At 39.4% G+C, this 27,494-nt stretch overlaps 1 protein-coding gene across 8 annotated transcripts in view; it reads right to left on the bottom strand.

Annotated features, from left to right (window-relative positions):
• Window positions 1-27,494, bottom strand: part of enc (encore) — a 207,595-nt gene that overhangs the window by 21,739 nt on the left and 158,362 nt on the right. For all 8 annotated transcript variants that reach the window (XM_065226065.1, XM_065226066.1, XM_065226067.1 and 5 more), the window contains one exon: window positions 256-1,914. In XM_065226065.1, the coding sequence (XP_065082137.1) occupies window positions 256-1,914 (1,659 nt within the window). The remainder of the gene's footprint in view (window positions 1-255; window positions 1,915-27,494) is intronic.

Here is a 27,494-nt window from a genome sequence, read left to right as displayed (position 1 = left end):
CTGTAATTTACAGGTCTTAAAGGCTCAGAGTAGGGTTTCCAAGACAGTTGGTTTGACCCGAAAGATAATAGGCCTAAAGAACGATTGGTTGCCGTTTGACCAAATGGATATCTTTTGGAGCATCATAAGCATAGCTGTCAGGATTTATCCAAAAAGTTATCTTGAGTCGTGCCGCCATACGAAAAAATGTGCTTCTGCAATTTTAACTGTCCAAATTCAAGACAAGTTCGAAAATAAATCACCAACGCAACTCACCTCTCGATTCTTGAAGATCCTTCTCTTGACCTTGTCGTACTCCTCTTCCCGCTCCTCGAAGCTCTTCGCCTTCCTGTCCAGTATGCCCCGATCAGGGCAGTGCAGCATCCCGTACCGGTACTCATCGAAGCTGTGGGTGTCGCGCTTCAGGATCGACTTGCGCGGTTCCTCCGAAAAGCTCTCGTTGATCAGCGTCTTGAAGCGAATGTCCGGTATCCGGGTGGCCGAGGTAACCTCCGCGATCACGCTCTGCTGGGTGGCATCCACGTTGTGCTCCATGCCGAAGTATGCCGCCACCCGGTGGATCAACATCCGGTTGTAGGAAGACATTGGCGGAAACTTGATCTGGCTACGGGTGCGATCCATGGCCAGGGCGAGCAGCTCCTTTTCGATCTTCATCAGCATGTTGCGATCTTTGAAGTTTTTGTTCAACGTCTCCTTGAAGAACTGGATCAAATTGACGCCACTCTGGTCGGTGAACTGCTCGCAGGAATTATCACGCGAGAGAAAGCTCGAAGAAGATCCACCACCGCCTCCTCCTCCTCCCCCACCGCCACCACTGATGGAACCACCATCGACGCTTGACGATGATCCTCCGCTCATATTTTTAAGTCGTGGCTTGTTGCCTTTGCCAGTGGCGTTATTACCACCACCACCACCACCTCCGGTCACTCCTCCACCACCCGCTCCGTTTCCACTACCACCTCCACCAGCACGGTGCTTCTTGTTATTGTGAGCGCTACTATTAAGATTACTATTAGAGCTACTATTATTTCTTATAAGGCTATCAGTAGGACTTTCACATTGTATATATCGATTTTCCTCATGTGAAAATTGTATATTAATCTGATTGTTAGAATCATTATTATTAGCACTAAAATTAACCTCACGTAGATTACGACTTTCATTATCACAATAGTTATTATTTGATGATACTGGCGACGACGATGACGTATTGTTGGGGGTGATGGCGTTGGCAGGCGCTCCGGAGATCATCGCCACGGTCAGGCTGGACTTGGCCGAGTGATCACCGCCGCAGTCCAGCATTAGTGGTCCTCCGCCTCCGCCTTGCTTCGGGTCCTTCAGTTCGGGGTTATTGCTAACCTGCTCGGCACCTGGTTTGCCTTTATTGCCACCCCCCAGATGATGGTCTAGTTTGTCTGAATCACTCTTTGCGTTGCTACTGGTACTATTGTTGCTAGTCCTACCATTGCTATTCTTGCCATTACCGTTGTTGTTGTTGCTGCCAGCGGTTCCTGGACCGAACGACGACTTCGGGGGTGTCAGTTTGGGAAAGTCTAGATCCAACTGGCTTTTGCCTCCCCGCTCGTCGCCACCGTAGACAACGATATTTGGCGAATTGCTACTAGGTTGTTTGCCTCCGTACTCATTGTTGTTGTTGTTGTTGTTGTTGTTGTTGTTGTTGTTAAACAGTCGAGATTCCGATACTGGCGAGTGCGAGTTGCTACTGCTGGTGCACGATGGCTCGGGTGTCGCGTTGATGGACAGCATATTTTGCTGACTCGTAGAGCCATTACTGTTACTGTTGTTATTGTTGTGCTGATCTGACGGTGATCGCGGTGTGGGCGTTCGGGGAGGGGAAGTTGACTCACGCATGGCGTGACTTCGGGTTAAATGCTTTCCTTTGCCCCCCAGTGTCTGAAAATAGAGAGAGCAAAGATGCTTCGTTTAGTAAATGATTTATTGACAGGGATTGACATTGGTAGATATTAAAATTGTTTGCGTTATGAAAATATAAAAATTGTTAGGGACATTTTTGGTGTTTTCTGGCCATTTTGGAATTTTAAAGTCAGTTTGGAAAGTCTAGGACATTTTAATATTTGTAGACCATTTTTTCTCAGTGTCCCGCAGCTGTGCCGGCAGTGCCGAGAGGTCATTGAACTGAATTTTGATTGCTTGAGAATAATGGCTTGTTTGGCAACTCGGTATTTTGACAGCTCTTGTTTTGTTTTTGGAAACTTAAGATGACCCGGGAGTAGGAACAACTTTTCCGTTCCGAGATACGGACCTTGCGGGTAGATTTTGCCAAGACGGTCCTGCAACATTATATGTTGGACGATGGAATGGGTGGTTCGAATGGTGGGATGGTATAGTTTTTGTTTGGTTGTTGACCGGACCGAGATTTTCAGCTTCGGCCCCGGCTATACGAATTAGCGAGCAAGCTTCCACGGCTGCCGCTGCTTCCAATGCTGCTACTGCTTTTGTTGCTGCTGTTCTTTCTGATGGTCCGTCTCCTCTAAAAACGAACCAGCAGCAACTAAAGCAGCAGCATTGGAACCAGCCGCAGCATCGCTAATTCGTGTAACCGTGGCCGGAAACCTCGGTCCGGTCACGATACCGCTGTTAGCTGTTCTTTGTCTGGGAGTTAATTTGGAAGCGACTGCCGCCACGGTTGTAACGATTTTGATAACGGAGCTGGAAGATATCATGAACCAGGGAGGGATGAGAACTTTGGGTGATAAACTATCTTGGATGAGCATTTTTTCCAGTAATGTTGGGATTGTGGAGTGTTGCTATACAAGAGATTGTCCTGATTTCGTCATGCTGGGTGGTTGGAATAACTGTACGCAGTCCGGCGCGAAATGATGCACCTAGTTCTTCGGGCAGGCATCAGGATGTGCGTTGACAATTCGATTTAGGAGAACCCATGACGAGAATTGGTGGAGATTCACTGTTGTATTTTGAAAAAAAAATATAAATATATTATATTGCGGCAAGATCAATAACAAATTCGCACACGGTAACCCCAAAATACCAAGTAATGACTACAAAGTAAGCATTTTCGAGGGAAACTATAACTACACACTAAAAAAATCTGAATTTTACTGGTGATGTAAACATCCATGCATGCAAACATTCATGCATGTAAACTTCCTTTTCACGTAAACTAGCAGCTTGCAAGAAATGTTGCAAACAAAGGTGGAAAGTTGCATACAATATATGGAATATTACATGACATGTCTCATAAATTTACACGATTTATAATGTAAATTTGTATGATTTATGACGCTCCATTTATGTGCATCATAGTAACGGAAATTTACACTACTTTTTTTTTAGCTGTGTACCCATCAAATAAGTAACATTTTACCCATTTATGAGTAATTACAACTACACAAATGAGTAGTAAGTATTGATTTATGAGTAACAAATACTCATAAATGGGTAAATTGTGTACTCATTTAATGAGTAGTCCTAGTTTCCCTCGAAAATGCTTACTTTGTAGTCAATATTGAGTAATTTATAGTCATTATTGGGTATTTTGCGGTTACCGTGCAGGTGCAGAAAAAGTTCAGTGCTGCCAGTAATTTTAAAGATCAGGAAAATTGTAACCATGGGTGCCAAACAGTGCCAATGACTGTGCAAATGGTGTGCCCAAGCTTGTATTTGGCACAATGTGCGGAGTGACCAATCCCTTGGGTAATTTTGGAATAGTCAAGCTAATCTGGGAAATGTAGGCTATTTTGACATTAACAGGCCATAACAACATGTTTGGACCATATTTGTGTAATTTGTCTAAGCTGGAATGATCCACATGTATACTAGCGCCGCGTAGTGAACAACTTTGCCGAAGACATTTACTTTCTATCTGGTCAGGATCTAGAGATATTTTATATTCAAGAATTCCACGTGTATACTAGCGCCACCTAGTGAAAAAATTCGGAACTGTTGTGCACCAAGCAATAGACGTTGACCTCCTGAAAAACTTTGTCGAAGACAGTAACTTTCTATCTGGTCAGGATCTCGAGATAAATCATATGCGACAATTTCACATGTATGCTAGCGCTACGTAGTGAGAAAATTCGGAACTACTGTCCACCAGCGAAAAGGTTGATCTCTTGAACTTGTCCGAAAACGACGGGTAACCCTCACCCCACCAAATCGATCCAAACTTTTCCCACCATCAACTCGTCACTGCAGATGCTCCATATTTTATTTGTTTTAATTAACGCGCCAAAATCACAAGAGAATGGCTGCAAAAGTCCCTATCAGCACTCAAATAAAGTTTGAAGTCCAACCGAGAAGAGATTCACTCACCCCACACGAAAGCTCACTCATCCGCACTGTTCTATTTTCGATTTCGAGAGGCGCAAGGACAGTGGAGTCAACTGAATTGTTGACGTTGCTTATTCCATCAAAAATAACCTTTCACCAGCCATCTCCCCCAGGATAGGAGCGTGCGTGGGATGAAAACGAACGAGATTACGCCCGTCAGTGACTGCTGATGGGACCGATGGGAGAAAATCGAAATCGATCCCTTCGCTGGTTTTAAGTGATGCGTAAAATACTATAAAATATCCAGTTCAAGCACCGTTCAACTGCTGGTGGAAGAAAAATTCTCCGAAAGTGTAATCTCGCCAGCTTTACCGTGATGAATGGGGTAACTTCTGACTGTCACACGGCACTTGGAATGGAGTAGAGCAAAATAATTGCTTCTGCAAGCAACCCCCTTCACTGTCTGCCGACGACCAACAAGACTAATGCCCGGCTTCCGTTTTGCCCGTTCTTGTGTCAGAGACACGCGGCAAAGACCCAAAATCCCGCTGGCTATGATGAGAACCGTGAAGGTCAACTCGACAGTAGTAGTAGTAGTCCGTGCCTAATTTGAAATTCAAATCGAAATATTTTCCACACTCACGCCAATAATTAATTATCGTTTCCTTGCCCGTACAGCGGAAGGACGAACTGGCTGGGAAGCCGTCAGTTTTTCGGTGGAAAAAGCTTCGTTGGAAATCACTTGACGCGGACGTGACCTTCACCTTTCGCAGGTGCTGTTTCCCTCGAACAGAAGGACATTAGTTCCTTCCTCTGTAGACGACGGTTACTTCCATCAGCATCGAGTGCATTACAGCACGTGTTTGAGAGCGAGGGAGAAAGTACCGGTCGTTGTCGCTGGGTTCAAGGTGAAGTGAAACAGTGCAGAAGGACGAACGGAATCTTATGGCTTGAACCGGTTTGAATCCGGCAGTGAATGTTACACGCAGTACAATGAACCATATCGTCATTTTCATCATTTTGTCATCGTCCATTTTTCACAGAGATGGCGCTGTTCCACTAATGGAAGTGATAAAAATCCCCATAGATAGATTGAGAGAAATGGGAATAATTCGCTATAGGTGCATATTCAGGTCCAAAAAAGTGAACGACAACCTAAATAAATTATTCAGGGACTTTGTCGTTCAGTTTTTCCCAGAAATTATTGTTCAACAATACAGTTTTATCTGCTTTACTACCAGTCCACAGAGAACCAAAAAATTCAAATTTGAGAGAGAAAATTTGCTCTCACCAGTTCAATCTCTCAACATGCCATGTATTTTGATGACACTCGATTTGTGATTTCCCTTTCACAGATTACAAAATAGAGTACCTGTCACTACAAAACATGTCTGGTACCTCTATATATGCATTTAGTTTAACATTTGAAGTCCCTCCTTTTTTACATATTCTGCACAAAAGATACTTTCTGCTCTGCCCCATACATAAAAATCGGCGGGAAATTCTGTGAGGGATGAGCTATTTTGTGTGCAGAATGTGTAAAAAAGGAGGGCTTCGAATATTAATCTAAATGCATATATGTATAGAAGTACCAGACATGTTTTGCACTGCATTGTCCTCTGTGAATAATTAACGGAAAACAGATTGTGTGTAGTTTCTGATAGATGTCACCGCAAACAACAGCAGCAACATCTGATGGAACATGAATGCAGAAGCTTGACAAAATTATTAATTGTGTCCTATTTTTTTCAAGTCAAACATTTTGTAACATTGCAAGCTTTCCGAATCATGAAGGTTTTGTAAATTGTATTTTTTTTTGTAATATTGATATATACGGGAAATGGCTCTAATGTTGGCCTATGGATCTAAGATTGGGCCCATCACTAATAATCTGCTATTTATCAATTTTATCTAGATGAACGCGTCATTAGGACTTTTTGGTCGCTATTGAAAATTTAGTCGATTGCTGAATTTATGTATGCTGCCTATAATCGAATATCAGTCCCATATGGATTTCCCATCCTAAAAATTCAATCGTCCATAGTTCAAGTTAAAGTTAAAGAATTGCCGTATTTCAAGTTCAAGTTAAAGAATTGCCGTATTTTTCGCTGTTATAACAGAACATGCAAGCTTCATTGTGATAGATTTTAATTTGAAAAAATATCAATAAAGATACTATGATTTTTCAAATATTTACATGAGAATTGCACTTCGCAACTTCTAATGCCATTTTCTCAATGCCTACTTTTTCCATATGGGACTGATATGCGATTATAGGCAGTATGGGCCCAAATTAGGGGCATTTAGGACGACATTACATCCATTTCCCCTACAATCAGAAGCACAGATATATTAACGTCACCAGGCCGACATATCATTAGAGTAAAGTCACAGAGAACAGACGTTGAGGCTCGAACAAAATTTCTCTAAAAACTAGTGTAAAGATTCCTATTCGACTTAAGCGCTACTAACTGCGACTTCCCCCCTTAGAAACCCTCTTTGACATCCTGATGGCGCTGGCCTTGCACAACTTAAACTAGATAGACACTAAGTGCTGGTAGCACCAAGTGGCAATTTTCAACAGAAAATTTATCGATACTAGCGCCAAATTGGTCGAAATTGGAAAATTTATAGAGGAGATCAGGAGATGCTGGCGCCACGTAACGGCGATGTTCACACTTATCTATACACAAGTTTCTGACCGAAGTTGGACGTCTGTTCTCTGTGGTAAAGTAGTTGTACACCGTTGGAAAAATTCATGTAAACTTCTGCGAGATATACTACCGTTATACGCATAAGAGTCCCACGGTGAATAAGGATTACAGAGAACAATAAGGATTACAGAGAACAGCGATATTTCGTGTAAATTTAAGCGCAATATCGCATAAATTTGCAATATTGTATGCAAGCTTCTTATGACAAGTATAGCTCAAAATTAAACAAAGGGAGATTTTACGCGATAGTTAAAATTCAGAATTTTTCTGTGTAGTAGCTCGTCCGCTTCTAGTCAAGTTTCCGGATCGGACACTTATTCGTTTAGATCCAATCGCCAGTACTATAGTTTGCTTGGTAGTTTGTCGTATTTGGCAGTTAACACCCAACCAGACCAGCCCACGAGCTTTTATTGGGTTCAGGGCAAGCAGAAATGGAGGTTTACGTCGACGTTGACTGGGCCAGCGATTGAAGAGCCGGAAGAAAAATTCCGAATTTCTGGAAATGTTTGGTGGTGGTTCAATCCACTGGGCATCCCCGAAGCAGAAGCGTGTTGCTTAGAGTAGCACAGAAGCAATAGATTAACCGGCTATTGCAAGATTTCTCAGAAACCGATTCAAATTCTCGAGAACTACCAGTCGTACATCAAACAGCTAGGTTTAATGTTAGCCCATCCCATTGGCTAACATCAAACCCAGCGGCAGGCCACTGGCTTCTTTTAGTTGTTCTGCGCCGCATCCATGTTCCCTGTTGTACACCCAACCGGCAGATGTAAGATTTGCTTACAATTATGTGGGATTCAGGATGTTAGTGGAGACCGCATGAACGAAGGATGAGATATACCGAGCTGCGGTCCAATGCAAGATAATGGAAATAGAAAAATGTGGACTGTATTAGTCTAGAACCACGAACGTTGCGATTATCTGACCTGTGCTCCACTGCTCTCTCCATGCTTCGGAATATGGATAGGCTAAAAGCGAATATCGTTCATTTCCGCTCATACTCGATTTCGTATGCATTTCGGAAATTGGAGAGAATCAAGGCAAGTGTGTGTGTCGTTCTACAATAAAATGCTTACTGGTATAGTGAAAGCGTTGACAAAAAACGAAGTAAAAAGGCAAAAAAAACCATTACATCGTCTGCAAGGTCAACTTTTATCATTCTCTGCGGTATTCGCTGCGGAGGATGGTAGGAAATGCAACTAACATTGAATGTAATAAATTTTTGGTTTGCGTATACAACGCAACGCAGCAACACGGCCAATAAACAAACAAGCAGATGGTAGATTTGCACACGGAGTCTTCAAAATCAACCAATCAGCGATTGGATCACAAATCTATACCCAGCTGTATGATCTTATGTCGTTTTCGTTTTTGCGCTGTAGCTACACCGGGTCTACACCGCCGTACACCAAAATAATTCAGGGTGTAGGTATCGATTGCACCTTTGTTAACAAACAAATAATGTTGATCTGTCAATGACTAGCACGTATTGACGCAGCTACACTTTTGGTGCTACATCGCAAAAACGAGTAAATGGTAGATGAATAGTGTAGCCAGTGAGGTATTACATACATTTCGAATGAATTGCACTACTTGGCTGGGAGCTGAATTCTAAATATCAAAGGGTTCTGTCAGCCCCTTATCCAGAAAAATACGCCTCTTATTGAAGATTGATGTACAAGAGCAAAGCAGGTGTTCAGTCTTCTTTTTCTATGCCACATAATCGACACATGTCCTTAATTTTTAAGTAAAGACGATTGAAGTGAATTTTTTCTCTATATTTCTGTCACTATCATCGGATGAGAAAACGATGATAGAGATTTTCTTCAAAATCTCATCGAATTTTTCGTTATGACAAAACGTGACAGTGTTGTGATCGTCGTAATTACTAGCTCATTTATTGTTTTAAGGTTTCTTGTACCGAGAAAATCGTATAATATAATAACTCTACCGATTGCATACGGTTACTTGCTAGAATTAATCTAAATCAGTAAGAAATGTAGATGTAAAAAACGCATAAGAATTATTCTCATGAGTGCTTGATCACTGGAAAATGACATGAAATCTAATGATATGTAGTTTCGTCTCGTGATAGTGAGAGGATCTGTTTTCTCATTGTCACATGATGGCCGTGATATTTACCAGCTCTGATCACAAGAGAATCAATATTGAACATTTTTAGGATGCTCATACGCCTTTAAGAACACCTTCAAGGAAGTTCTGTGACCGTCGGATCCTTAATGCACTCCTTTCGGCTTCTAATTGAATAAATTGTTGCAACGGAAGCAGATAAAGAAGAGCATCTAGTGCATATAGCTCATTGCACCAGTTATTGAGAGAGTGGCTAGTCTTTGCAACCTCCTCAGCTTCTTCTGAGCTGGTTTTTCATTGGTTTTAGGCCACCAAACCAATGATGCATAGGTTGTTCTGGGTCTTACAATCGTCAAATAAATCCAGTGGATCATTTTAGGTTTTAGTCCCCATTTCCTACCAAAAGTTTTTTTTACTTATCCAAAGAGCATTTGTTGCTTTACTGATGACTTGCTCTAGATGCGAATTCCAATTTAGTTTGCTGTCAAGAGTAACTCCCAGATACTTGACTGTGTTCGAAAGTTCTAAAATTATTCCTTTCAGTTTAATATTATTTAAGGACATTTTTTTTTTCTTCGTGTGAATGGTACAACAGTTGTTTTAGAATAGCTTAAACTTACAGTAGGGTAGAGCGCTAGTTCGTCGTAATCGCCCATTTCCGTTCTATCGATCAGAAAAGATCAATAATATCAATGATTTCACCGTGCACAAATCAATAATAGGTTTGTTCCGATGCGTTAGTTCATTAGCTACAACATGAATCCTATTAGAGCGCATTGTATGAATATTTACGCTCATTGTTCTCAAAACAAAAGAAGCGCTCCTAGCGAATCCCCTTTTTCTACGTTTATCCGTAGGACGAAGAAAATCTAATGGCGTTTCAATGCGTTAGGACGGAATTGAAACTCGTAGAACGAATTTAGAATCAAGAAGCAGAATTAGATTTTGAACAATATCTCAACAATTTGTGACTCTTTATCAAATCCAACGGTACGTATGGAAAGGTGAATAAATTTAGAAGTCATCTTTGACAGAAATATTCCATTTTTTGTTTAAACTCGTTCAGAAAAGAGAGGTAAAGCGCGACTTGTGCTCAGTAGGACGGAAATTAGATCAAAAACCCTATAAGAAAGAATCAGAATTTTAAGGCATTATTGTTAATTTTCTAAAGTTATAAACGTTGAACGAAAAATGACACGAGTACAACATCGTACAAACACGTTGTCTATATCTGGCTTGGCATAATTGAAAAATGTATCCTGGTGTTCAAGATATATTGACAAGAGTATAAAAATTGCATTTTAGAGCACATTTGATTTAAAGATTCGTAAAAATTACACACTGCCTCAAATACATTGCCGACTGGGATTGGGCCCTTTGGGGTAAGAGGCAATCACGCTTACCACTACACCACCGGCGCCACTATTAAGCTAAGTAGTCAAATAATAAAGTTGTGACTGAAAGTGTGTGTTGGTTTTATAAACTGAACTGTTCTTATGGACAATTTTTAAATCTTTATGTCACTTCCATTAACATAAGAAAAATTGCGGAAACCTTCAAACAGTTCAGAGAATTTCATAAAAATTCCAAGAATTTAAAACAAGTTTCGAAAACTTCTAGGTACTTCCAAAGATTTCAGGAAAACGTTGAGAACTTCAGTGGAGATAAAAGGGCTTCATGGCAATTAAATTCAGGAAAATTGCAAGAACTTTACTGAATTTACCAAAAATTCAGGGAACTTTCTTGATTATCAGGAAAACTGCGGGAACTTCAGGTAAGTTCCGAGAATTTAAAGTAAATTTCGCGTACTTAAGGGCAGTTCCATTCAGTTCAGAAAAATATCGAGAAACTTCAAAAAGTAAAAAAAAAAATGAGAATAGTCACATCAAGAAATATGTTGGAAATTTCTCAGAAATTCTAAGAAATTCACGAACATGCAGAAAACGTCAGGAAATATAGCGATGCTTAGAGCAATTTTATCAATTTTTGGGCAACTCCAGGAACATCAATAGAACAGTAGCGACAAAGTCAGGGAAGCTCCAGCAACTTAAGAAGCAGTCCACACAAATCGTAGGAACTTTAAAAGATGTTCCAAGGAATGAAAGGAGAAGGAGAAGTTTCATGAACAGTCTGCGAGATAGTAAAGTTCTGTACAATGTTGGGCACTTCAGGGAAACTTAGAGAACTTCAAGGCGGTTCCAGCTGCTTCCGGGAAACTGCAGGAACTTTTAAGAAGTTCTAGGAACTTCAGGGTTATCCAGAGAACTTTAAGGAAGTCAAAAAAAAAAAATCAGATAAATCCAGAGAACTGTGAAAAAGTGTGACAACATTGAAGTAGATTCAAAGTAGATCCGAGGAACTAGATCTAGAGATATTAAGGGAGGCTTGGAGAGCTAAAGGGCAGTCACAATAACTTCAGAACCGTTCTGCCTTATGAAAACGTTAACAGATCTGTGAAGGCTAGTTTGGATAAATTCACATTAGCAGAATTTTGAAAAACTTGAAGATGTTCCAAGTATTTTAGAAACGCTGAAAAATTTCAGAAAACTCAGTAATTTTTTAGAAACATTACAGATGTTTCAGGAAAGTAGCTTCGAGAACTTTAAGGAAGATCCGTGAACCTCAGGGCAGTTCATGAAAACTGAAGAAACTTTACAGAAGCTCCAAGATACTCTGGGAATTTACGAAAGCCTTAGTAATGTTCTGAGATCTTCAGGGAAGTCCGGAGAACTACAAAGAAGTTTAATGATTTTTAAAGGGATTAATTTTTAAGCAGTTTAATTCTCCCCGTCTCATCGTCGCCCACTGGTCACCATAGCCGGTTGAACTCCAGACGAATCTAGAACCGCACTACCGTTCATACGGGCGACAACGCTATGATAACACAACGAAAGCCCACCTCCAAGCCCTGGACCAACTCCTACTAGACATAGAAATAAGTGAATTTTGTTACAAACAATGAACAATGAATTATTGGCTCCGTAAAGCTAACGCTATTAAACGAACTAGATAAAAAATCAGATTAATTCTTTTCAGGGATCTTCCTAGTACTCCCAATATTTGATTAGCCTCCCAATATTTGAACTCATTTAGTATGAAACTGATTCTCACAAACCATTTGAAGTTTAAATGGAAATTACTATGGAGAAACCATAATTTCACTTCATATATATCTCAAAATTCACCAGTTCACTCTACTTTAGAAAATGATAGCTGCGCTTGTTGAAAAGCTGCAACTTTGTTGAAGACAATTTTTCGATCAAATGTAAGAAATAAAAGTTATTAATGATTCAAGTCAGTGATGTCTTATGATTATGCTCCATAAACTGTTCAGTAGGCAACATTGTTTATGTTTATGACGCGAAGAATAGAGGACAAAATCATGGCTACTATGTAACACTGCAGAATACAGTGTTGCCCACAATACAGATGCTTAATCATGCCATAAGATTATCAATCTCTTAAATAATTAATAACTATTTAGTTTGACGCTTGGCTGCTAAACAATCTTCTGCAAAGTTGAAGCTGGGATAATTTTCCATAAGAATAACAATTGAACGTGTTAACAGTATAATATGGAAAACGGCTAGAAGACAATGAACAAATATTTTGGTTTTCCCATAGTAATTTCTATATGAACTTCAAATGGTTTGTGCCAAGTCAGATTCTTATCAAATGGGTTTAAACTTTCGGAGGCTAATCAGGACCCGATTTGGAACTGTTTGAGCACTGTGGAGCGAAAATTTGAAATTTTGCATCAGTCTAATGCACAGTTGTACACACCAACTGCTCATTTGTTAATAAATTTTCACTCAGTTGTTGAAATTTGTTTTTCTTTAAAGTAATCGATAGATTAGGAACATAGTTTACTATAGATATGCAAAGAGCAGGTAAATCTTAACATTCGAATCAACATCAATGATGATCTTGTCTTGGAAACAGTGTTCGGAAAAACATTCTCAAATCTCATTCATTGAGTCTCCTTGCGAGAATAAACTCGCGTGCAAATGTGGCAAACACAATTCACGCTTGAGATTCTCATGCATATTCACGCACTCACACTCACAACGTCGAAAAATCTTTCCTATTTTAAACTCAAACTTCAATTGATACCATGGTTATGCAACATATAAATAAATGTTCAAAGTGTTTTTATGTTACTTCATACGCGAAGTTTGCGATTTTCAGAGTTGGTTGGTAATGCTAACATGAAGCTTTAGTGTGATAATTTATTAGCTAAAGAATGATCTTTAGAAGAGGGTAGGTGGATAGTTCCGTTAAAGTACGGCAGTATGAAAATTGAATAGAAGTTAGAAGCGAAGGGCCATTATTGCGACAGTACAAAGTCAAACGCACACCTTTTGCCTGTAGATTTGAAAACATACTTCAAATCTCCGCGTACATCGTACGGGTTAGGCACTCTAACGAAACTATCTACCTACCCTCTTCTAAAGATCATTCTCTAGCTAATAAATTATCACACTAAAGCTTCATGTTAGCAGTTCCAACCAATATAAATAAATGGATTTTTGAACATGAAAACTCATCGGTGATTTTTGCGACGTTAAATTTTGCAAGGCAAAATTCATAGGCGCATAAACTCATGCAGTTTTGAGTTTTTGAGTGTTTCCGAACACTGCTTGCAAAAATGACATTCAAATCGTTAGAATAGCTGACTTCAAAAACGTCAAACGCACTTAAAAACAAATCCAGAATCACAAATTCCTGAATGCATTTGAAACACCATAATAAGAAAGGCTATTTAGAGGATTCAAAATATACCCAACCCACTCCAAAGGCTTTGGAACTCTTTATTACCGCGACCTTTACCTAAATAGTCGCCAAAATGGAACTACTTATCTATGAAAGTAACATCACAATTTCAACCAACCACACCAAAACTCCTAAAACAAAAGATTCAATCTTTCAAAAGAACTTAATTGTCTTCTACGTCCGTCAATATCAACCACCACGAAACAGCGGAAAAACTTTCGCCCATCATTCGTCCACCGTCACTGATAATAAGTCAACCAACCGGCAAGTAAGTTAGTAATTTCCCACATCATCTACCCCCCTAAACCACCAATCAATCGTTCGCGGTCACCTACTCGCGCTAAACGCTAAAGATAGAAGTCTCTGAGCAGTAATTCGTCATCACTCTCAATCGCAAGCTATGAGCTCTGAAGCTGACATTGAAAAGCCGTTTTGCTGTTCCTGATGCCGGTCGGTGATGGCGTCATCGAAGAATTTTGTTGTTTGTTCTTGGTTGGGATTTTCGATTTTCGGTTTTGGCGCGCGGCGCGCGTGCCCTAATGGCATTGATCAGAAAGGGAGCACCAGTTTGGAGTTTGGAGTGGGGCGGACGATGAGATGAATTGTAAACATTGATGGTTTCGACGCCACAGTTCGTCGTTGCTTTCTTCATTCATTCCGCTCCGTGATCATGGCCAAAGGAGCATTTCCGCCGCAGCACAGCAGCTGATGGATGTTTGAAGCTTTTCGCACGTTTTCCTCTCCCTCAGTCAGAGTCAGTCGTCCCGGTGCATCTACACATCTGTGTTATGAATATTTAAAAAGTTATTTTCATTCATTCGTAACCCACACGATCTTGCCGAGGGATGCGATGTAAGTGCAGCACTGGGTAAGCCGCTCAGGAATGACACATGGAAACGATACGGAAAATGGAATCACCGACCTTTGTCGATTCCCAACGACGATGATGTGAGAGCACTCCTTGGATCATGTGAGAATGTTTCCATGATGGAATTGGTAAGGAGACGTTGCACAGGATTCAAAGGAAGCAGATTTAAATCAACAATCATTCCACAAGATTTAGAAGTTGGTTGAAATAGTCCCGTTAAGTAACAGCTACGTTGAATTTTCAACGTTCATTTGATGTCGGAGGACTTACTATGCTGGAGGTCACCTATGGTCCGAAACGGCAATTTAGCGGGAATAATTTGCTTTGCTCATATCTAATATCTCATACTTGTCATACCACTTAATAGCGTAAACACCATAAGGTAGATAATCTGTTGATTAATCAAAATTAAATCAACGTAATTATTCTCCACGCTTTGCTTCACCTACCACCACACATCTACAGGAAATCACGTACTCCCGAAGCAACACTTGTGTTGATTTTTCCCCGTTTTCCTCCTGGTGTTGGGCGCGCTGAGTAAAATATCACTTGTCAAGCCGAGGATAACAATCACAATGAGAAAATTATCCTACACAAATCATCCGACCGACCCCTCTGGGCATGGGTTGATGAGCCAGTGTCTGTCACACCGACGCGTAGATTTAAGATGAAGAGGAACATTTTCAAGTTAAAGGCAAAGCCAATTCGCGGGACATTACATTTTTCGAGCTCCTGGCAGTTATGCGTAATGGAAAATTCGTCGTCACATCGCTCGATTTCATCGCTCGTGACGTTTCGAGTTGGAAACTTGCTGTTTTCCGAGAAGGCACTAATCAGACAACAAGCTACGTACGCAACTCACCGATGCAAGTATAATCACTTGGAAATTGTTTTCAGCCATGTTTATATTGAATCAATCTTGCTGCGGGAAGCAACGAGCGAAAGTTAAACACAATTAATTCCTCACGTACGAACGAACGAACGGACGAGTATGGCACGCGATTTGAGGACACCCCGGACCCAAGAAGACAGTCGGATTGTTTTCATTGCTCCCTGGCATTAAAATTTATATCGTACCACCACAGGCAGGCATCAGTGGGGAATAAGGAAAATGCTATCAAACAACGCACGACTTGAAATGAGGCAAGCGAATGGTTCTTTTATTTCGTTTGAAATTCGTGGTCGGATCGGACGCTATTGCTATGATGGTGTGGCGTGTTTCGTGATGATGGCCACAGGGATTGCAATCTCGGTGGCTCTCTGTGCTGCACGGAATCGTTGTCACATTTTGAAATGAGTTATTTATCGTGACGTGACAACAAACCACCAATTTTGAATATTCCCTTTCTGTTTCCCAAAAGGAATCTTCTTGCATGGCTGTATGCATTGAATAGTAGTAGGGAGTTGGACAATGTGGGTGTATTGCGTCCGGAACAAATTTTGTGCTATCGAGACAAAACAGGCGATAAGTAGGGTAGAGAGCTCCTTCGGTAAAATTTTATCTGCTTGATTTTACTTCCTAACTTTTTAGTAGGCTCAAGACTATTGGGAGGGGGTGGCCAATACATGTTATTTTTAAAATTCCAGCAATTTCATTGCATTTCCGCTGAAGTTGCAAAGTTAGTATCATTATTGCTGTCAATGGAAACGAAAATCACATTTATGTCGACTGTATTAGAATTGCATTAGACATTTATGTGATATCGTTTAGATTTAACAAAAATCACGAAGAAATTATTTTAAGGGGGTCCATAAATGTTTCCGTTCTTTGGTTAGTACGTTAGTTGCATTAATACGAAGATTATTTGAATATAGAAAAATGAAGTCAGCGTATCAAGTTTCTGTTAACAAATGCAAAAAAAAAACTAGATTTCACTACATATTTTTAATAGATTTTTATTTTGTTCAGTTTATGACCATGGTACGTAAATTTGTGCAAATTAAATAGTGTGCATTTAGCAATGGTCGATCTTGGATCGAAACGCAAAAGATCGATTCTTTTGGTTCGATTAATCGATTTTTTGAATCGATCTCAAACACGACAAAAATCGACTGGATCGATCCGTTTCATTCGATTTTTGTTACGATAAAAAAAATTGCTGTGTATTTGCATTTGTAATTTAATACTGATTTTGTTTGTTTTCACCTTTGCACATCACTTGCCTTGAACATGGACGTTGAGCTGGTGGATACATTTGCTATTGCAACGCTCCTTGATCCCCGTTTCAAGACACTGTACCGTATGCGTGATAATGTTTGCACCATCGTACAACTAAGGTTCCCGTTTCACCTGTGCATACAATGCCTTGGTTTTCTTTGCATGCACGTAACCTATAGCTCATACTGTAGTAGGCTGTGTATAAAAGAAAATGATTTACTTAGTTTGACAGTTGCACCATGACGAAGTGGCAGCGTTGCACGCGCAAATATCGCAAAAAGACATTTCAATCGCCGTGGGAGTGTCCCGGTGGACCGTCAAAAGGGTTTTAGACCGAGAAAAGAAAGGACAACTATCCGCGAAGGTGGCCACAGGTCGTCCGAGGTCAGCTCGGGTTCCGAGGGTTATCGCTGCTATCAAAAGGAAGATTCGGGTGAATCCAGTGCGTTCAATAAGGAAAATGGCAAAGGAACACGGGATCAGTGACTTTACGCCACGGAAGATCGTAAAGGAAGATTGCGGGGCGAAATCGAGGGCACGGAAAAAACTCACATGATTACCAACCGCATCCGGGAGCTACGAGTCGGACGATGCAAGAAAATCTTGAACTTCCTTAAGCGAAAAAATCCGGTAACCCAATTCACCGACGAGAGCATGTTTACCGTCGATCCCGCATCAAATTCCAGAACCGACCGGTATATTAGTTCTCTTCCGGTAAAAGACGTGGCCGACGAGCACAAGAACGTGTATCTGACCAAGCATCCTGCTAGCGTTATGGTGTTTGGATTGGTGGCTTCCGATGGCAAAAAAATGGACCCGGTGTTTATTCCAGAAGGCGACAAGGTCAAAACGGAGGTCTACATCGGGATTTTAAGTAAGTATGTTCTTCCGTGGATCAAAGAACAGTACGGTCCGAAGCCAAAGTATATCAACAAGATGGGGCTCCGTGCCACACCTCGAACCGCACTCAGAAGTGGTTGCAGGAACATCTTCCGTTCTGGGCGAAGGATATGTGGCCGTCATCCAGCCCCGATCTTAATCCGCTGGATTACTCAATATGGCGCGTCATGAAGACCAAGGCCTGTTCTAAACGCCACCCGAGTACAGCAAGCCTCAGACAAACATTGACCCGTACCTGGAGATAAATGGATCCAGACTACATTATTAGAACCTGCCATGCATTCCGGAAGCGTGTGGAGGCCGTAATTGCAGCAAGTGGTAACTCGATCGATGATTAACATAGTTTAAGACTCTGAGAAACATCAACAAAAAAACTCGAAAACGAAATTTTTGAAATTTTTTTTAATTATGACATTGCTCAATGGTGCAAACATTATCACGCATACGGTATCTGGAGTCTTCAGCTCACGTTCGGGCAGTTAAAATTGTGTCTGAGCAGATCTATAGTACCGAAAGAGTATACGATGATATGCACACATCTGTCTCCCTACCAAAACCAACCAGAGGCCTGTAGGATATTCATGATGAAATGGTAAAGAAAGTTATTAATCTGCATATGTACAAACATTCACTTCTTATGACATATTTCAGGTTCATCCCAAGTAACAAAAAGTTCTGATAAAAGGCTATTTGTGGCTTAAACACCTCGGGTGAAGGTAGTCTATAGAATTCTAAGCAGCCTCATTTTTAAGTCGTTATAAGAACTTGAAAGTTTCGGTACCAAAATTGAAGAGCATTCTAAGCAGCTTCTGGCGGAACTTGAACGTAACTTTTAGAAAAAAGGGTTTTGTCCTCTACACGAGTTCTATATTTAGTTCACACTTGTATGAAAATTTATTCTAAAGTCAGGTCTTTAGGAAAGTTATTTCTAAGGGCAAGTATGAACGTGTTTTGATTTATCAGCATCAGTAGTAGTATTGAAGCTGTTTGAAAAATTAAACCCAGCCCTTGACAGCCCCAGCATGAACTGCTACGTCATCTGAAATATATTAAAGTGAGCTGTTGTTCCGCCTACTGTTGGAGTTTTCAGAGCCAGCTGACTGACTTCAATGCAGGGCTGGTAGCGATCACTGCTGTCAAAAATAGTGATTTTAGTGACCATGTTGATGAAATAAGTGACCAAATAGTGACTTATAGTTGTTAAAATAGGGACTAAAAAGAGAAGAGAAGAAAAGTAGTCGTTATGATGGCACACAAAAGCTATAATACTTCAAGAAATTTGAAGAATCTGGAGTCAAATTTCATGCACAGTTTTAAAGGCTCGTGGAATTTGATTATTATTATTTCTAAGGACTTCATTCCAAGGGAGTTCTGGGGAAAAAAATCTTTCAGAATAAACATCAAATGCTATCTGCTTTCAAGGTACTTCTGAGCAATTTTAGATTTCATGTGAAGCCAGATAGTTTTGAGTAGAATTTCAAGAAACCCTGAATTGAATTAAAAGTAAATTTTAATGAAAACTCTTAGGAATTTCTGAGGAGCACAACTCCTGTGAACTTCAGAGGAAAATTCCAAGGGTATTCATTAAGTTTGTGGTAGAAAACGAATACAGAGCATAAGTTCTTGGAATTTGTATTAAAATACTAAAAGGAGGATTGCAATGAAATCTGAGAATAACTCCAGGATATCTTCAAAGGAATTCGGAAAATGAAGTCAGGAGAGTTTGCCAAACTAATTATGAGAAGAAATCAAAGGAATTTGTGAGGAGAAATGCCAATGAATTATTAGGAGATTTTCAATATAAGTAGAATGCCAAGGGAAAGAGTGAGATTCAAAAAGAAATCGGAAATGAATTCAATGAATATTCGGAGAACCTTTTCAAAGGGTTCATATTGTGGAGAACTTCAAGGTAATTTTCGAGGAAAACAAAAAAAAATAGAAGAATAGCTTCATAGAAAATTGATGAATATTTCAATGGAAATCTCCGTTGAATATGGAATGGACTATTCAGAGATCCTCAGAACTACTTGAAAATTCCCAAATTTTTCTTGAAGTTAATGAAACTGCCTTGAAGTTCTTTTGTAGTTTGAGAAACTAGCCTGATGCTCACAATGTTTCTCATCAAATTCTCAAACTTCCCTAAACTGTTTAGGAATTCCTAAAGTTTCCCCAATTTTTTTTCACGATTATGGATCTCCTCTAAAGGTTTAACAATTCTTTGAAGTTCTCTAAACTTCTTTAAAATTTATGTGACTTCTCTCATGTTAACGGAACTGCTCTGAGGTTCTCTGATTTTTTTTTCTGAAATTTTCAAAACTTCTCTAAGGTTTTTGCTTTAAATTTCCCACTAATTTTCTGAAACTAATAGAACTGACCTCCCCCTGAGATTCTTCCAATTTTTGGATGCTCCCGAATTTTGGTAATGTTCATAAAAAAAGTTTGCGGATCTCTTCTTAAACTCTATAGATTTCTAAGAAGTTCTCGAAATGTTTCTGAAGACCACTATCCTTCGAAGTTTTCGAAGTTTTTCTAAATTTCTGGAACTTTTGTGCTCCCGTAATTTTCATGGAATTAAAACGAAATAATTAATATAGTTCTATGATTTTCACTGAAGTTCTCAAGATTTTTCTGAAGTTCATGGAACAGCCCTTAAAATAACGATACTAATTTAAAACTTCTTCAATAGCCTAGACTGTCCTGGTGTTATTAAAATTGCCTAAACGATTACTGAATTTCTTTAAAGTTCTCTAGCCTGCCCTGAATTTATCAGTATTTTTTAAGAACCCGCAACTTTACTGAAATTAATTGATTTGCCTTGAAGTTTCGACAATTTTCCTTAAGTATTATAACCATTTTAAACGCTCCCTCATTTTCCCTTAACTTGTCTATGTTTATCTGAAATTCTCTAAATTTGTTTAATAATCCGGAAAATTTCTGATATACATTCTTAATTCCCTGACGCTTCTGACGGTTTTGGATCAATCATAGAATTCTATGGAACTCCTTGTAAGTCGCTGCAAATTTTCTTAAGTTAATGGGATTATTCTGAAGCTATCTGATCGTCCTCGAAGTACTCGGAACTTCGCTGAATATCATGAAACTATCTAAAAACACCTAAATTTATTAGAAGTTCTCTGGAATGTCTTTAATTAATGGAACTTTGTTGATGTTCTCTTATCAACTTAGCTAGTTGTTTTGCATTTTTTTAAGCTATTCTTCACCCTTAAAATACTCTCACGTTTTCCGGATGTTCATATAATTTTTATCACGTTCCAGAAATTCTCTCGGAGCTTTGCTGAAGTTTCCGGAAATACCCTGAGTTTCTCGGAACTTCGATACGGGTTTTACAGTTTCCTTAAAATTATTTGAAATGCCCTTTGATTATCTGATCTTTCTTGATGTTCTCGATGCTCCCCTAAAGCTCTCAATTCTATTAAAGATCTCGGCTCTGATCGACAAAAAATTGAATTCCCGTAAACACCTTTAAATTTCCCTGAAATTCTCTGGACTTCTGTGAAGTTCTCATACATTTTCTGAAGGTCTCTGTACTTCCCGGAAATTCTCGGAACATCTTAAGGGTTCTCGATTTTTTTTTCAGCACATCATGGAACTATCCTGAATTTTTCTATATTTACGATTAAACATCTTTAAACTGCTCCAAAAGTCTGGACTAAAGTTACGTTAACTGCTCTTAAGGTCTGAAATTCCCCAAAGATCTCTAGATCTAGCTTTTCTAAGGTGCTTATAACTTGTTAAAAATTTGCTCAATACCCCTCAAGTTTTCTATATTTTTCAGGTTCGCTTGACACTTGTGAAGTTCTCTGACATTCTAGGAACTTCATAAACGTTCCTGAAAATTTTTGGATGCTAAAAGAACAGCTTTGAGGTTTTTAAGCTTCCAGTAATTTCCCCACATTTTCAGCGTGTTAACTTCCCTTATGTTCCCACAATTTATGGAGCTTCACTGAAATTATCAGCATTTCCTTTCATTCATCAGAACTTCTCAAAAGTTCCTACAATTGTTGTGAAATTAATGGGACTGCAATAAAGATCTCTAATCATACATAAAGTTTATTACGAACACGAAATAAATCTTCTTCTTTTTTCCATAACTCTGCCACTTTGAGAATTTTTAATATCTTGAAGTTGTACATGGAATACGAAACTTCAATACATTGAATATGTTTAGATCTTGGACCTACTCAAATTAAGTAAGTTATTTTAACTTTTTGAAAGTGAGAAATTAAGAAAGCGTTAAACTCCAACATTCAATGCATTTCATTGTAAAGCTGTTTCTATAAAACTAACATGTCTTAAAAACGTTTAGGTTAATTGGTATTATTTTTGATCTATCAAAAAAAAAAAAAACATATTTTTAACGCATTTAAAAAAAGCTGTCTTATTACAAGCCTGAACCTTATCCGTTAAAGTTCTGGAAAAAAAACAGGAAAACTCATGTAATTTTATTTAGAAAATCGAGTAGACACCCTGTAGACAGAGAAAGACGATTAATCGTCACAAAGCATCAATCTTGAAATAAATTTACGCTAAAAAAGTTGAAAATAGTGACTTGGCCTTAGAAAAGGAGACTTTTTAGTGACTGGCTTGAAAAAAGTGACCAAGTCACTAAAAAGAGACACGCTACCAGCCCTGTGAATACGAAACACAACACCTTGATGAACTTTAAATTGGTGTTTGCCCCCATGGTTTTCCAACACACTTGTTGCACAGTGGTTAGCGTTCGTAGATCGCATACCGAATACACGGGTTCGAATCCAGGAAATTGCTCTTTAATTTCTTTTATGTTTGGATAGAATATTGATGCACTGCATAAATTTAAGAATTATGATTTATTTGAGTCACTGATTATTTCATATTAACGTACATTAAATTTTGTTACTAATAAAGTCTTGTGTGGATTGCTTCATGCGGGCTATGACGGACCTTTTAAGAAACTTTCAAGTTCCTAAGAAGTTCCGCAGTGAACTTTTGTGATACTTTAAAGTTGCTAAGAAGTTCCGTGGGAACTTGTTCGGAACTTTGTTGTGGCCATCTTTTCAGCCTTGCGTGAAGTTCCTTAGAAATGCTTAGGGATGCTTTTTGGATTTTTTTTTAACTTCAAGTTGCTAGGAGTACGCATTTTAACTTTTTGGAGCCTGAAGTTCCTCGTGCGCTTTCTATAGTTTTCTAAAGTAGCCAGAATGTTGTGTTAGAACTGTATATGCACTTTATGAAACTTGAAAGTTGGTTTTTATCGTTGAATGCGGAACTTTTGGTTGCTTGGGTAGAAAGTTCTGTCGGAACTTTATTTGAACTTTATGGAACTTGAAAGTTCTGTCACAACTTTATTTGAACTTGAAGGTTCTGTCGGAACTTTATGGAACTTGGAAGTGAGTTTTATCGTTGAATGCGGAATTTTGGTTACTTGGGATCAGTCCTCTGCTATATCAGTACTGGATCGCCATGGGGGCATCTCGGCAGAATTTCTGGCATCAGCATGTTTTCCCACGTTCTGCCGATCCTTTTCAAGCATGTGAGAAAATCCGTAGTGAATATCCCCATGTATAACCTATTGCTCGAGACTATTGATCAAGAATGGTAACAAGTGTTCCGTTAGAGAGGCTATTCTCTAAAACTGGTGAAACCACACAGAATGCATATCGGCTCAATGCAAAACGCATGGCTCAATTAGCTTTCTTGGGATCCCTCTCGGATGAGTTTTGGGATATCTGAATTAAGTACTTTCCGTACTTAGCTGCTTTTACACTCCGACCATATATCGTTTTGTTTCATATGTTAATCTTTCGTTTTTAAATCGGTCATTTAATACCAATAAAACGAATATTATAACCTGTTAAATCACTCACCTAATCAAGTATCCTGAGCAAAAACTTCCACATGTCAAATGAAATCAAAATAGTCATTTACTATATTCTCATCATGTATGTATGTTACACTCACAACTTTTACTGCGTACTCACTACACAATTTATTTCTAAATGATATCAATCATCACACTAAATGACTATTATAAGTGAAATGTCATAACAAGATAACTTATGTAACGTAATATCAACTTAAGACTGAACTTGGCGTTAATTTGCACCAACTTTCATATGATCCGTTATATTTGAAACATGTGATATTTTGAAAAATGAATCGAGTCAAAAGATCGATTCAAAAAGATCGATGCAATATGATTGATTAAATCGGTGAATCGATTATTTTCAAAAAAAAAAAAAATTGATTCACTAAGATCAATTCTTGCCTCAAAATCGCCCAGCGCTTATGCTCTTTAAAAATGAGATGAGTCCGAAGACACCAACTTGCACTTTTACAACTTTTCTCCTCGCTTTATACACTTTTGGTGTGGGATGCAGCACCATATCGGCATACCGCACAAAACAAGACGGAACAGTGTTCAAAAGCTACATTCAGGTCAGGACCAAAAAAATATGATTCTGGAGTCCCGACATAACGAAGGTATTCTCGACATTATCCCGCATTTCTCCCAGTGATTCTCTGTTTGGAATCCTTTCGAAAATTATTGATTCACTCCAGTAAGATTCGAAATCACTACGGAAAGTAGTGAATCTCTCCATAAAACTTTAAATTTACTTCAGAAGTACTGAATCACTTCAGAAAAGTTCGGAATAATTTCGAAAAGCACTGCACCTCTTTGGAAAAATTCGGAATCACTCTGCAAAGAACTGAATCACTTTAGCCAAGTACTGAATCTTTTCAGAAAAGATCGGAATCTCTTCGGAAAGTACTAAACCATTTCAAAGATGTTGAGAATCACTTTGGAAAGTAGTGATTTACTTACTTATAAATTAATTCAGTACTTTCCAAAGTGATTTTGAACTTTTCTTAAGTGGTTCAGTGATTCCGAACATTTCTGAAATGATTCAGTACTTTCTGAAGAGATTCCGAGCTTTTCAGTAATTTCTTAAAGGATTCCAAAATTTTTTGAACTGATTCAGTACTTTCCAAACTACAGGGTGTTCAACAAGTTCGAATACACTTTAAAAATATGTTTAAAAGAAATGAAAATACAAGATATTCTTTTATTTTCTGAGGCATAAAATCTCAGCCGTTGCCGTTGGTTCCCAGTCTATGAGTTGATGGGACCCTACCTAGGTGTAGGAGCTGCCTTCCTGGCGTCGGTAGCATTGATACTCAGTACGAAAAACAAAATCGACGAAAAACAGATCAAAGAAAAAAAGAAGATATTCTTTTCTGAGTTGATTTTTATTGAAGCAATGTTTATTAAACATCTTTACGACATATTAGCTGGGAGCACCCCCCCCCCCTTTTGTACTGTATGACGAGCTTGAGACGTTTCTCAAAAGAATCGCACGCGGCACGCACCTGCTGGTCCATCGGCATCTCGTCCCCAGATCTTGGAAATGAGCTTCTTAAATTGGTCTACACAGCAAAAAAATAATTTTGATATCACATCAAAGTGGATGCACTACAATCATGTCGAAAATTTCATGTAATTTTTATGACCACATAAATAAACAAATGCAGTAAAAGCAGCGTAATGTCAGTTCATGCATTGTATTAATGATAATTTTGTCCTTTTTAGCAAGTAATATTACACCATATTTTCGACATGATTGTAGTGCATCCACTTTGACGTGATATCAAACTTATTTTTTTGCTGTGTATAGTTCTCACTTGATGTTCACTCTGCTTGGCCAGCATGTACGACCATACATAAAAGTCCAGGGGATTAAGGCTCGGGGAGCTGGGAGGCTACAATTCTTATGGGAAAATCAGTCAATTACTCCCGACACCACGCTTGGACGATATTCGCCGTGTGGCCGTCGCCGGTGCGCCGTCCTGTTGAAAGACGTAATGATCCTTCCCGTAAAGGTCCCACAACCTTCTCCAGAACCTGGGTCTTTCTCTATAAACACCAGTGGGAGCTTCCCACGCCTGGATACAACCACCTCCCCCCCCCCCCCCCCCCAAACCATCACCGACGTGGCACCCTGGAATCGCGGGATGTTTATTTGCGACGGAGGGATGCTGGCCAACGTCGGCGCCCACAGCCGATCATTTTGGACATTCTGCGGGTATTGCAAGACAAAGAGTTTCTCATCAGAAAACACGAACTCCTGACCTGCGTGCCGCAGAAGTATCAGTTTGGCTCTGTCCAGCCTTTTCTTCGTTGTAGCTCCGTTACCCCGTGAACCTTACGTTTCTTGTGCGGTTTGTATCCCAGGTCATGATGGTGTGGGCAGTCCCGATCGACACATCCAGGTCAGCAGCGGTCTTCCGATCAAGCGGTTCATTTTTCGACGAACCGGCTTCCTCACCACCTTGATGGCTACTGGCGTCCTCGCAGAAGGCAGCCGCCCGGATCTCGCACGGTCCGTGGCGCAACCCGTCTCCTGGTACCGACGGATGGTGGTATAGATGAAATTTTGCTTCACCCCGTGGGATTTCAACCGCCGGAATACGACGTCGTGGTACTCCTTCATCATGCGCGGTAAACAAACAAAAAATTACAGCAAGTCGAAACGTGCGCGTCGGCTAGCCTATATATGAGACTAAAGCTGACACCAAAACCAATACATAGACTGCACATGGTGCGCACCTACACAACGATGAAAAGTTGTATTCGAACTTATTGAACACCCTGTAATTCCAACATGATATGAAATGATTCAGTAATTTCTTAAGTGCTTCCAAACTTTTTTGAACTGATTCAGTACTTTCTGAACTAATTCCAAAATTGTATGTACACACTAAGATTATTTAACCGAAATCTGTGAAATTTTACCGAAATCTCAACAACTGAACGTTCGGTGATTTTTCACTGATTGTCTGTGATTTTTCACAGATGTTCGTTGAAAAATTACAGGAAAACTGTGAAAAATCACCGAACGTTCAGCTGTTGAGATTTCGGTAAAATAATCTTAGTGTGTAATGATTCTGAACTTTCCAAAGTGATTCCAAAGTTTTCTGAAGTGATTCAGTAAATTCTAAAGTAATTCCAAACTTTTCCTAAATTGTTCAGTACTTATCGAGGTAATTCAAAACAATTCTGAAGTAATTCAGTACTTTCCAAAGAGACCCCAAACTTTCCTGAAGTGATTTAGTACTTTCCGAAGTGATTGCGGAATTTTATGAAGCGTTTCAATTATTTTCGAAGTGATTCCGTACTTTCCCGAAGTGATTCAATATTTTCCTGAGATACTTATATTCTTACTTTGGTAAACATTTGTAGTTGCTACCTTGAAACGATACCGTGATATTGAGTTTCCTTTTTGATTATATTTACTCGAGCATTGTTGTCATCTACTGAATTTCAAACATTCATAGCAACCCTGGCTGGCTCTTGACTCATACACCAACTTTGCTGAACATTAGAAGTCGCCATCTTGAAACAATACCGAGATGCTGTGCTTTATTTGGATTTACTCTATCTGTGGTGCCATATCAGCATTTAGAATCATTGTATATAACCCTGACTGTCTCTTGACTCATACTTCCAGCGATCCAATACAATTTTCAAACTGCCGTACTCTAACGGTGTAGGATCTAAGCAACCATTGGTTTTGTAACAACCTTAAAGCATGAGAATAAATATTATTATCAGTTGTACCTCGGACCGAACCAGACGTTTCTACATTTTGGCGACGAGCGATAAAAGTTACCCACGGATTTGGACACTCCACCCCAGAAAATTTTACTCGGACCCCCG

This window comes from Ochlerotatus camptorhynchus, unplaced genomic scaffold, assembly GCF_037179485.1.
Source record: "Ochlerotatus camptorhynchus isolate MF236.1 unplaced genomic scaffold, CSIRO-AGI_Acam_v1.1 ptg000244l, whole genome shotgun sequence".
Classification (NCBI taxonomy): Eukaryota; Metazoa; Arthropoda; class Insecta; order Diptera; family Culicidae; genus Ochlerotatus; species Ochlerotatus camptorhynchus.
Note: the sequence above shows the minus strand (reverse complement) of the source record. Positions and strands in the feature narration are given on the sequence as shown.